The sequence below is a fragment of the Toxotes jaculatrix genome, chromosome 4 (genome assembly GCF_017976425.1).
Source record: "Toxotes jaculatrix isolate fToxJac2 chromosome 4, fToxJac2.pri, whole genome shotgun sequence".
NCBI classification, from domain to species: Eukaryota; Metazoa; Chordata; class Actinopteri; family Toxotidae; genus Toxotes; species Toxotes jaculatrix.
Genome location: NC_054397.1, coordinates 20,570,176 through 20,583,139, shown reverse-complemented (window position 1 = coordinate 20,583,139; position 12,964 = coordinate 20,570,176). Strand labels below are relative to the sequence as shown.

The 12,964-nt window shown below is 42.8% G+C and overlaps 1 protein-coding gene across 1 annotated transcript; it reads left to right on the top strand.

Annotated features, from left to right (window-relative positions):
* The first annotated feature begins 1,678 nt into the window (after window positions 1-1,678).
* mri1 (methylthioribose-1-phosphate isomerase 1) lies at window positions 1,679-12,894 on the top strand. The gene is made up of 6 exons (XM_041037188.1): window positions 1,679-2,215; window positions 3,222-3,445; window positions 5,501-5,670; window positions 5,766-5,942; window positions 6,046-6,270; window positions 7,965-12,894. Exons 1-6 carry the CDS (start codon window positions 2,084-2,086, stop codon window positions 8,096-8,098), a joined length of 1,062 nt encoding a protein of 353 aa, XP_040893122.1. The 5' UTR covers window positions 1,679-2,083; the 3' UTR covers window positions 8,099-12,894.
* The last annotated feature ends 70 nt before the right edge of the window (window positions 12,895-12,964 follow it).

Sequence of the window (12,964 nt, the reverse complement as noted above, 5' to 3'; positions counted from 1 at the left end):
GTGATTTGGGCTGAAGCATGCAAAACCACTGGTTCTTTTTGAAGAAATGTGGTTCTGATTTACTATCTCAAGTGATGGATGAAGGCGAAGCTCTGATATAACTTGCGGTTGCAGCATTCGCATGTTTTAACAGCTTTGAAAAGACACAAAAACTGCAACTGCGCAGCAAACATTTTGTTCAATGCAATAGCTTTAACCCCATTTCACCCCAAACACACACACACACACACACATCACCCCACTCCTCAAGTAACCTCGTGGCCTCTGAGGCTGTCCTGTTGTCATGGCAACAAGCTCATCAGCATTCAGGATGGTAGTTGGACGGTCAGGACCCGGGCAGAGGGACATATTGTTAAAGTTTGTCGTGCTGGTGACTCACAATCCTTTCGTGCATATACAACACACTCCCTCTCACTCTCTCTTATTTTTTTTATTTGTTTAGCTCTCTCTTCTTTTTTTTATTCTACCAATAATCGGACTACACTCCATTTAAAAAAAGAGTTTGTTGGATTGTTTATCATTACTGTTACTATTCCTGTCTTGATCAGCTGCAGTAAATGTGTTCATCTGGGCTTGGGAAGATGCTATTGTTGAACTTGTGACTTTAAAAAAAAAAACAGTTAAGTCATGTAAGGGCAATCAATATAAATGTAATATGTATATACAGTAAATATACAGCATAATATACTCTGTCTCTATTTTTAAGTGTAAGTCATGATGATTTGTGAAGCTCAAAATGGGAATATATGAATGCCTGATTGTTTAGGCTTTGGTATCTTATGTAAGAGGTTGGTGTGAACATAAATAAAGCAGTGAAAGCTCTGAGTTTGTGTCATCATTGAACTTTAAAAAACAAAACAAAACCATGACCATATTGTTCTTGTTCGGACTTCTTTTTCAGTATCTTGGCTCAATACAGAAAGCACACCTGGAATGTTTCTATCAGCTTGGTATTAAAGAATTTTCCTTAATTTTATGAGCTTATAAACCTGATTTTGAATCGATGGCATGTTTCAGAAGGCTGGTTCGTTCTGTTCAGGGTTACAGCCTCAGCTGTAAAACATGGTTATACACAATGGATTCTCATATGCTGTATATCTGTGGGTGGTGCTGCTCATCCCAAATCCACAAAAAAAAGTATACGTGGTAGATTACCAACAAAAGAACCACATTTAGTCATGTTACTTATGTGGTGACACAATGCTTTATGGTGATTTCTATATTCTGTCACCTTCAACAAATGTGAAGTGTAAGCTCAGCTCCCACTTCATGCTGGGTTTTAACGGTCATTTTAAAAAGAAAAAATAAATGTTTGAAGGGGAAAATACTGGTTGACTTTGAAATTACCAAGACTTAATGTACACATACAGCAGTGGGGCATATGGGAGGAAGCAAAGCCAGAGTCAGGGGTTCAAACAGATGAGACATAAATAGACATCTTTCTGCAGACAGTGTTTGCTGTTGTTGGGGGGAAGCTTGGGGCTTTGGTGTTATGCTAATAACGTATTTGAATGTGAAATTTCCCCTGACAAAAGAGGGGAAAGATGTGAGGGGGGGATGGTGCGAAGCCGCAGAAGGAGCGAGTCTTCAGTCTTGATAAAATTGGACAACCCGCGAGACTTTGGTGGGCGTGGACACCGAGGCGAGGGCTTCCTGCTTCGGTGAACACGTGTTTCCGTGTCTGCTTCCCCGCTTGTCTGTCAGTGTGTGTGAAGGTTTCCAGCCCTCCTCTCCCTCATTATCCTCTCATACAACACAGCAGACCTTCTCCTCTTTTTTTGTCCACCCGCTCCTCCTCCTCCTCCCGCTGCCACACTCTTCTTCTTCTTCTCTTTGCGACGGCTCCCGGGACTGCCGACAGCCAGGCCGCGGTCACTTCAGCGTGTATCCGATCACAGAGCAAGAGAGAGAGAGAGAGAGAGAGAGAGAGAGAGAGAGTGGATGTGAAAGTGTGTGTGTGTGTGCGTGTGTGTGTGACAGAGAGAGAGAGAGAAAGTGAGTGAGTGAGTGCGTGTGCGCGCACCCGCCCGCAACCGGTCCATCCGTGTTATTTTCCCCCACTATCCCGCCTCGTTTTTCGGCCATGACGCTGGAAGCGATCCGCTACCGGGCCGGGTCTCTGCAGATCCTCAACCAGCTGCTGCTGCCACACCAGACCGCTTACGATGAGATCCGCTCGGTGCAGGACGCTTACGAGGCCATCAAGTCCATGAAGGTACGGAGCTCTTTTCCCTCCCTCCCTCCCTCCCCCTCCCTCTCCTCACTCGGAGCTTTCACCCACTCCCCAGCCTGCTCTGCATGCCTGCTGCATGTGCATGTATTCCTCCCGTCGTGCATGTATTTTTTTTTCTCCTTTTCTTGTCGGGTCTTTTGTGCTCCCACCGCTGCACGCATGTGTTGCCATATGCTCCCCGTCGTGCTCCCGCTGTCGGCCTGTATTTTAGTTTTGGATGCACCTGCAGCACCCGGCAGCTACCCATAAACCCCCCGATTAACTACCCCCCTCCAAAAAAAAGCCTTTATTTATCAGTTTTCACATTATCATGTGCAAGCGCAACAAACTAGGTATGTGCACACAGCCACCAACCCATGAAATATGCCCCCCTCCTCCTCCTCCTCCTCTTTCTTTGGGAGAGATTATTGATGAATTATTAATGACCTTTGCTGGGGTTTTTGTTCGCGTTTTGGTCTTGTGCTGCACTCAGTGACACCTCCACTTCATTTGTTTCTCCATAGCTGAAGCTCTGACACACTGAGGTGCTCAGATGGTTGCGTGTTGTTCAAGTTCTGGGGGAAAAGCTGGGAAACATTTTCAGATGTTCTTTCATTGGAGCTGAGCAGATACTCACTCCTTTGTCAACCCAGTTACACACACGTTTGATCCTGTGTGTGTGTGTGTGTGTGTGTGTGTGTGTGTGTGTGTGTGTGTGTGTGTGTGGCAGAGTGAAGGAATGTGCCATAAGCAGAGGGGTGATGTCATGAGAATAATGGAGTCTAATGGTAGAGAGTGGAATGACTCCAATACGGAGATTATGTCATTTCAGTCAAAGCTGTCCTGACAACTTTTGGCTCTGTGATCACCCACTTAAAACCCTGTCACGGAAATAGATTAATTATCCTCATGAAAACTGGAGAGAGCTGTTAAGAAGTTGGCATAGAAACCAAAAGAGGAGGACCACGATGTGATCATAACCGTCCTGTCCCTTCTCCTCCTCCTTCAGGTGCGTGGCGCCCCGGCCATCGCCATTGTCGGCTGCCTCAGCCTGGCTGTGGAGCTGCGGGCAGGCGCTGGTGGTGATGACCCTGTGACCTTCATCAGGGAGTCTCTGTGTCACCTGACCTCAGCCAGGCCCACCGCTGTCAACATGGGGCGCGCCGCCCGCGAGCTGATGGAGTTTGCCGAGAACGAGAGCATGGAGAAGAACTCGGAGCAGCTCAGAGAAAGGTGAGTTGGTTGGAGGGACGTGAGAGCCTCAGCTGCAGAGCTGGATTACCAACCAGGGGGACTGCACAGGGGCCCCCATACGGCTCCATGTTCACTGTTTATCAATTGATTTGTGGTAATTTGATAAAGTGGATTGAATTTCCATGGTGCACGTCCCTATATGTGTTTGTATTTAACTAAATTACCAGAGGGGTGATGTCAAACAGGTGGTCCTTTTAACATACTGCAGATTTTCTTTCTTTCTGAGTACAAAGTCCTCATTTTGGACATTCTCTACTAAATATACTTTTTAAAGGTGCTCTGTGGACTTTATGATCACTGAAGACACTATTGGAGTATTTTTTTTATGAATGGGTCCCTGTGTTTTGTGTGTAAACAACGGATACGCACAGGAAACAAAGGACTCATGAGTGATGTAACACAAATTCTTGCCAATGGTTTCACACTATTCCCCTGATCTACCGACAGCAGTCACACGCCGAATGCTCCAGCAAAGGCAGAGAAGAAGAAGACTGTTAGCAAGTACACAAAGATGTAAACAATGCAAGCTCCAAACTTAAAAAAAACTGCTTTGCAGATGTTTTAAAATGGAGGAACTGCATTTGCATTGGAAAAACATTTGTTAGACCTCAAGGATACACTGCATGTAAACAGAAACTTGTTTGTTTTCAAGAAAACTCCACAGGGCACCATTAATGCCAACAGACACTCCATCTACAAACAATCTGTTTATCAGTCGCTCGCAGTGTAGTGAGTCTTATCAGTAAAAACCGGTTCTGTGAATTGAAATAATCTAAACTTGTGCTTTTCCTATGTGCCATTAGCTGCTGCCATAGCACTTCCTCGCTTAACACCAGCTGCAGGTGTCGTCCTGGAAGAAAAAAAAAAGTTGTGAAAGTTATCAGATCACCTATAAAGTGAAAATTGGGAAGCCTGTAGACTACATGCATCATTGCAGATTAATCGTCAGTGTGCCATAGAAGCACCCCGAGCAGTGTTATTTCTACAGTATTCAGCTGCTCAGCAGGACTGTAGTTTAGAGCTGCACATGCAGACGAACAGGAAAGAACAGAAGAACATATGTGAAGGTTCAGGACAGATGTTTGTGCTGGTTTTTATTGGAGAATAGGTGGACTGAGATGCACCGATCCCATACGATGTATTGGTATTGGCTCTGACGCTGACCTCATTAATCAGACTGGTTGTCAGCCAGATGTGACTGATCCACATAAAATACAGCTTCTGTGTCAATATCATTATAAAAGTTAGTGCTCCTGGTGTCAGTTACAGTCATTGGGTCATTGATGGGGTGCTCTCACGTCACCCGTCACGGTGATTCATGTAAGTTTGAATTAGGGAAAAATACAGCACTGCTGTCGGAGTGGGATTTAATATCAGCTGATACCTCGAGCTGAAGGATCAGAATCAGTGTGGCGAAAGTAAAAGTTGGATCTATTCTAGTTTTGGGTAGTTGAACCTATTAGGAACTCCCTTTCCCCGTATCATAGTGGGTAAATGTTGTGCTGGGTAATGAATGGATGGGTCATGTTAACTGTTCTGAGTTACTGATATTTCACTCTGAAGCTGTAATGTGCTACAGGCTGTTACATTAGCGGGGCATTTAAGCTTCACCTGCTATAACTAAGCAGAGCTTGGGCTTAAGAATGAAACTGAAGCAGTGGGGTGAATCACAGAGCTGGGACACTTGGATGGTTTTTTTTTTTTTTTTTTGGTCCTTGAAACTTGGCGTGAGTTGAAGTGTGGAGGCAAATCTCCAGCAGTGTTGTGTCTAATTTATGAGACACATGATTGAGAAAGTGCTGACTCTCTCTACGAGGTTACAAACGCAGGATAACATGAGGAAAAACCTGACATTAAGATCATGGATTAGAGGAGGGAAAGCAGAGAAAGAGAATGTCTGTTAGATGAAGGGAAGTCAGGACAAACAGAAACATGCAGCCATATTGTAACGGTAGACTTGACGGACACACTGTGTCCACAGTGGCAGACGGGGCCTGTTTTCATTTCCCACTTCTCGTGGCCCCCCTCCTACAGTGTAATTGCCTGGATCGAAGACATGCTGGAGCGTGACGTCAATGACAACAGGAAGATTGGTAACTATGGCGCTCAGCACATCCTGTCTGGCGTCCCGAGGGACTCCGTGACCATCCTCACACACTGCAACACCGGCTCGCTGGCCACAGCTGGATACGGGACTGCACTGGGTAAGACCGGAGCCGTGGGTGTGAATGAGAAAAGAGGGTGATTGTTAAAATATTCATGGCACTGTAACTGTAATAATGGCTCTGTTTGTGTGTAGGCGTGGTGCGAAGCCTGCATGCGCTGGGCAGGCTGAAGCGTGTCTACTGCACAGAGACGAGACCGTACAACCAGGGTTCCAGGCTGACGGCGTATGAGGCGGTAGCAGAGGGAATCCCCGCTACACTAATTACAGACAGCATGGCAGCCCTCACCATGAGAGAAATGGACATCACAGGTGTGTGTTTGTCCGTTTTCATCTTCAAGTTTTCTCTTTGTCCGTATTTCATTCAAACTTTTTTCTTCTCAACACTTTCCTTGTGGCGTGCTCTCCCTCTCAGCCGTGGTGGTGGGTGCAGACAGGGTGGTTGCCAACGGTGACACGGCCAACAAGGTGGGCACGTACCAACTGGCTATCGCCGCTAAGCACCATGGGATTCCCTTCTATGTGGCCGCACCCAGCACGTCATGTGACTTGAGCCTGGAGAGTGGAAGGGATATCATCATTGAAGTCCGCCCCCCTGAGGAGCTCACCAGTATAAACGGAGTCCCCATTGCTGCCCCGGGTAAGAAGTGTGGGATGTTAGTGGCGTTTAAAACTGGGATGGAAAAGTTTTAAAAATATAAATTGACCAGAACACAGATGCAAATACTTAAAAAATAATAATAATGAGTACAGTAGAGGATTGACAGCGGGAGAAAACATCAGCCTTGGAGAGATGAACGTGGCCTGTTTCCAGTGTCTGCCCTAGGCCTTAAAGCACTGAACCTTCACAAACTTTAATTTAAGATGTTACATGCAGTGTTAGTGCATGAGGGAAAGAGGGAGCAAGGGCTCTAAATGCTGTATGAGGAATGAACAGCACTTAAAGTAAAATCACGTTACCTGTACAGAGACGTTTTTGTGGTAAATAAAAGTGTGAGGCTCCGATTTCCAAAAGTCCTTTCTGCTATGTGCTTGTAAACTTGTCCTGGGGGCTTGAATTTATTTTGTGTTTTTTGAGGAAGAGGTATTTCATGGCTTTATTAGACAGTGACAGTAGAGAATTGAAATGAGATGAGATGAGGGGACAGAGAGATGTGGAATGACAGGTCACAAAGGTCTCAGGCAACATTCAACCCAGGGATGTTACAGCTCAAAGTCTGAGGCTGTAAGAGTGGACACTGTGTGTGTGTGTGTGTGTGTGTGTGTGTGTGTGTGTGTGTGTGTGTGTGTGTGTGTGTGTGTGTGTGTGTGTGTGTGTGTGTGTGTGTGTGTGTGTGTGTGTGTTTTTAGGTGAGTTTGTGAGAGCTGAATTGAGTCATTTGATGTATAATTACGTTGCCAGAGCAGAGAGGTGTTCAGTGACATCACAGTAATTAAAGCACCCTCATTTAATGAGCACGCTGGCCCCTGGAGAGGAGGAGAGGAGGACGTGTGCTTGTACATTACATTTTCTTTCCCTTAAACTTTCCCCTCACACTCTTCCCTGCTCCTTCCTCTAAATGGCATTTAAAAGTACTGTTTTGCTTTTTAAAGATTTCTTTTTGGAATTTTGCCTTTATTTGTCAGTGAACAGTGTAGAGAGAGATGCAACAGTCCCCCCGAATGGGAATCCAACTGTGGACGTTGGACCAAAATATTGCCTGTGTAGCCAAAGCCCGATTTATCTAATTCATCTGTTCCAGAGACCAACTTCTTCTCCAAAAAAGCCATGTTATTGCACTTGGTAGCCCGTACCTTTGCAACAACTAACAGCTACTAACTCAGTTGCACATGCACTCAGCAGTGAACCGAAGATTCATTCAGTTTTAACTATTGATGGTTCTAAAATGAATTAGACTAATCTGAGAACAGAAATCACTCAGATTGTGGTGTTCAGTACAGTATATAAACATATTTTATATATGATAAACCTATGACAAACACATTGTTTTCTTTGGTCTTTAATGGGATTGTTGTGTTGACAGTAAGAAAAATCTAGAGCAGTGATTCCCAAGCAGGGGGAACTTCAGCGGTGCGTGGGAGGTATTTGGAAAGTTTGTGGAGTAGCTTAACTAATTAAAAAAAAGATATTTGAATATAAATCAGCTGTAACACATGAATACCACATTGAGAGTGTGTGGAAAAATAGTTAGCGAGTGAGCAGAGAAGTTGGAACAGCTAAATGTAATAGGTGTAATAAATGGTGGTGTCAGTGAAGGGATACAGACGACAGCACCGGCAGCTTTATTCTTTAAATTCCCTGCCATCTCACTCTTTCTTGACCGTTTCCTGCAGGTATCGAGGTGTGGAACCCGGCGTTCGACGTGACCCCTCACCAGCTCATCACAGGAGGCATCATCACAGAGCTGGGAGTCTTCCTCCCCTCTGAGCTCCAGGCAGCTCTTACCGGTCGCCTCACTGCCCTCTAGAGCGACTCAGCCCCTCCTGCTGGTCTGTGTGCACCACTGCACCTTAACATCAGACACTCATCATCTCACCACAGAACACAAACACACACACACACACTCACATGCACAGTCATGGCTTTTAATTTTATTTTGATAAACGCACAGTCACAGTTTCATGTCAGTGGTGCACACAGAAGAAAAAAATGTTCTTCAGTCTCTTTCTCACTCACACACAAACGCACACAAATTCACTGCAGGGAGTCAAGCAGACACACATGTGCGGTCTCCCCTTTCTTTTATGTCTGTTTTTTTTTTTTGTAGCCTCTCCATTTCACCTTTTACCACATTTTCCATCCTGTCCTTCATTCTCTCTTTCCTCCTCTTTGTCCTTCTAATGGCTTCTGCGACAACAAATAAGCTGGACTCTGTTCTTTAAATTCTATTTGGCAAATCTGTTTTTATGAGTCATTACTGAGGTATTTTTTCAGGGTTTCTTCAACTACAAACAAAAAAAACCCCACAAAGGCTAAGGCATGACTGATTTTTCAGAGTAGTGATTTTGATTAGCCATGGTTTCTAAAATGCTGCTACCCACTTGTGTAAATATACATATCCTTGCTGGTAGTGTGTACATATGTAGAAAAATAACCTGTGCTAGTTAAAGTTACTGCTATTTTAACCAAATGTGTGGTTATTTAACATTAAATTTGACATCAAAAAATGTTATATTAACATTTCATTTCTTTTGTTCTGTGTTGAAACCTTTTGTAGATGAATAATCCAAATTTATAGCTTGTAGATTTTCACAACCAGAAATTCGTAGAGCTATAAAAAGAAATCCTATTTCACTCATACTTTTTACCCTTTGCAGCAAAATTTTGAACAAGTAGAATCTGTCGATCGGTCCTCGTTAGTCAGCTGAAGCCTACGATAATACCTGGATGTATTTATACCTCACTCCTCGTTTCTCTTTTGTTATTTCCAGTTCCACCATATCGTACCACACTTGTATTGTCATAATATGTTTGTACATACATATATAAATATGTATGTACCATACTGATATTCACTATACTGCACAGGACGCTCTGTAAGAATGAAAAATCTATAAAAAAGGAATGGTGTAATTCTTGCCGGAACAGCTTTTGCTGTGAGCTGAGAAGTCTCTAATGTTGTTGTATTTCTGTAATACAAGCATCATTATTAAAGGAATAGTTCACCCCAAAATGAAAGTTTGGTTATCTGCTCACTTGCACGTCAATCAAGAATTCACTAATGTTTGTACAACCACGAAATACCAATATAGCTTGTTATTCTTCTTCTTTTGCCACCAAAGGGTGCGTTCAACAAGAGCAGCTTCAAAACAATATAATAAAAGCTAAATGTTCTACCTAAAAGCTCCATTAATCTGTTTTTACAGTGTTGCTCATAGGGACGAGCCCACAGAGAGAGTGTTTAGTGTTCAGAGAGTGTTTTAGCTTCTTTCAGTTCATTGTTTTGGTTTTACATCCTGCAATCTTACTGTCTTGGTTCATTCTTTCCACTGTCATCAACCAAAAAGCAGACAAGGAAAATTAACTGTTACCTGGTGAGCATAGTGGCACAGGAATCAGTTAAAGAGACAGATGTTTCCCACTGGAGCCTTGGGGAAGTAAATATTGGACCTACAACTGTCAGTTGGACACAAACATTACTCTGACTAACTGTTTATGTTGTCTGTGTCCACAGGATGTGTAAATAAGCAACTGTTTGGTAACAAGTTTACCATATCATCTGTTTACAGTTTGTTTTGCCATCCCCAAGTGACCAAAAAAAAAAATCAGTTAATCAGTTTAAAAGATCTACAGCGTTGGTATAACATCTTTCTTACCTAATACATATTTTTAAAAAATCAGTCTGACAGGGAAATATGAGGCAAAAAATGTTGTGAATGTGGTCTCTCAGACTTCATCAGAAACTTGAGCAGTGAGCAGTAGATAACTTCATGTCTTTATGCTGTGGTAAACTATTCCTTTAAGACTGGTGGGGTGTTTTCCACACTGAAGTGTCCCTGTGCAGAAAACTCTGTGACTGCATCTGGAAACAATACATGGCTTGATGCCACCAACAACCAGAATGTAATGTTCACCTCAGATTGACTTGCTTTAGTCAGGGGCTGTGATCAGGCCAGACTTCAGACACTCAGTCACTTCTTGCCTTTGTGCTCACTTCAGAATGTGTTTTGACCATTTGGATTGATTCCTTCTCATTACTGCAATGATGTTTTACTCCAGACTGACTTCTAGCCCTCCACACTAGTCTTTCTCCATAGTTAAGGCAGCCATTTCTAGCCCTGTCAGCCCTGAGTTTGTCTTGTTTTCATCCTGACGATGGCAGATCAGGATTAAAAACAGAGATAAAAGGGAGACAAATCCCATAATGTTGACCTTTATCAGATTCATCTAGAGTTGAAACACAAAAATAGTTAGCAGTAGTTATGACTTTCATGATTGTTTTTTAAAGAAAACATTCATGGCCTCCAAATTCAGAAATGTGAATATTTGCGACTTTTCTCTTTTATCACTATAATGCAAATATTTGGAGATGTCAACTTGACCTCTGGGAAATTTCATACACTAAATTATTACCCGATGAATCAAAAAATAATTAACCCTCTTCATGCACCTTCATTGACTCTCTAGTTGAAGAATAACATTGCCACACCCAGTTTTAAAACCTGACACTGACATTGTATTTACCCATACGCAGTAGACTGTTACGAATTTTTAATTGAACCTGTGTTCAGGTTCCCGCGTCATACACACAGGTTTTTTTTTGTGTATGTGTGTGAAAGGTGTGTGCTGAATTCCTGCAGTCATATTACCTGGCCAATGATCCTACAATGCATTTTTTTTTTTTAAACAGGCCTCATAGAAAAGTCCAAGATATCTCGACCTGTACAGGACACACCTACTCGCTGTACTGAATGTCCCAGGGCCCACACTGCTCACAGCCTTACAGGTGCAGCACCAGTACAGCTCACTGAGACATCAGACCCTCAGTCCTTCCTCCACCCCGATTAATATCATGTAGACACACCGCCATCTCATCAAGCTCAAAGAGATCTGGGGAAAATGTCAGACAGTGCATTTACATACACACTGGTATCCTAGTTCTGGTTGTTTTTTCTGGAATACCCTGGGACTACTGTGACCTGTAAACACACCACATCCAGGTTTATGATCATTTGCAAATTGTTATTTGATACTGGTGATCAGATGGAGAAGTTCAGACAGCCAGAAACCAAACTGTGTTCATCCTCAGTCTCAACCACACATTCTTCTTCCTTGTCAAAAGCTGGTGCCTACATTACCCACAATGCATCTCTCACTCCCTACAGTTCCTTTTGGGATTTCTGGTTTGTTAAAGCTGGTATTTGTAGATCAGAGGCAAGATGAAGCTCAAATATGGGGTACTAAGACACATGTGCATGTACTGTCTGACCTCTGTGCTTGGATTTCTCCATGAGCTCGATGAAACAGATGTCAGAGGTTTGGCCACATTAACACGGCCGTCTACATTCCTACCACCACTTCTCTGATCTGTTGTTGACTTGTTGACTTTATTATTCTCGTCATTCATTTAAAAAATGTGGTAAACACACAGACCCACCTTTCTACTTTACAGGACCACTGAGAGGTCCAGAGAAAACACCCCCCACCCCAAAAAAAAGCTTGATGTCAATGATAATAATTGCAGTATCCATTGTGTCATTGTCCATATCTTTAAAATGCTGTAATATAAGCTCACTTCTTCCTTCACTGTCACCTTCTTCTTCATCCCTCCTTGTTTCTCCTTTGTCCCACCCATCAAACCTCAACTCACAAAGATGCTGGTAGGTCACACACGAGCATAAAAGACACTTGTGTATTTGAATTTATTTTCTTTTGTTATTTTGTACAGTTTAAAACATCACACGTTTGGGGGCAATGTTAGATGATGTTCCTGACATATGTAGCAACTTTGTGGCCGTCAGTCCAGCCGCACATTATTTCTTTCTAAATCTTTAAGAAGTACAAGATTATCGATTGTCTGTACATCATGATTATAACTGTTTGGCTGTGGTTTGTTGGTTTATTTCATGACATTGTGATTCCTAGTGACTAGGCCATTAGTACACCACACTGGGGAGGCCTCCTCAACCATACACACTACCTCTCCGTCTGCCTACACGGACTCAGACACTGAAATGCATGAACATAAGCACTTAATGTGCCAGGCTGCAGCAGAGCAGATTGCAGAAAAAAAAAATCTGGATTCAAATTCTCCACAACTCACTGATGTTTGTATCTTGAACCCAAAGTGACAAATAATTTGTGACGGTGCTTTTAGTTTGCCAAAGTAGCCTACGTTCAGGCTCGTGTGTTGAATTGCTTCTGCATTATGCTATGTTTTTACACCGTGGTTTTGAAGCAGCAGTAATATAGTGCTGTGTTTAAAAAGCTGTTCCACCGACGTCCCACTGAGAAGCCCGACACATGCCTAATAATCAGGTGCCAAAATTCAGCGCTGCTTGCCATGTGATTTCCACATTGATTTGAGTAATCAAAGCAGGTGCTTGTGTGTTATCAAATGAATAGTATGGCCTGCAAATGCCATGGAAGGAGTGTTGTTCAGATGGCCTCTTTAAGTGCAAGTCTGTTATTGTTGTTATTGATAATCACTTGATTTGGGTTTAATTTTGTAACATGTGGAAATAGTTCAAAACTGGATTTTTTTTATATATATGTATATGAATATAATGCTGTAAAGTGCAGTCATGAATTAAGAGATTTCTCTTTCACATCAATACAGTAAAAAGAATAAAACCACGGTGAAAAGAGTTGTTTTTGTTTGTGGCAAATACAT

Coding starts and splice junctions, on each gene's coding strand:
- mri1 (XM_041037188.1), top strand. CDS start 2,084: ATGACGCTGGAAGCGATCCGCTACCGGGCCGGGTCTCTGCAGATCCTC. Junction 2,216..3,221: donor AGGCCATCAAGTCCATGAAG/GTACGGAGCTCT, acceptor CTCCTCCTTCAG/GTGCGTGGCGCCCCGGCCAT. Junction 3,446..5,500: donor TCGGAGCAGCTCAGAGAAAG/GTGAGTTGGTTG, acceptor CCCCTCCTACAG/TGTAATTGCCTGGATCGAAG.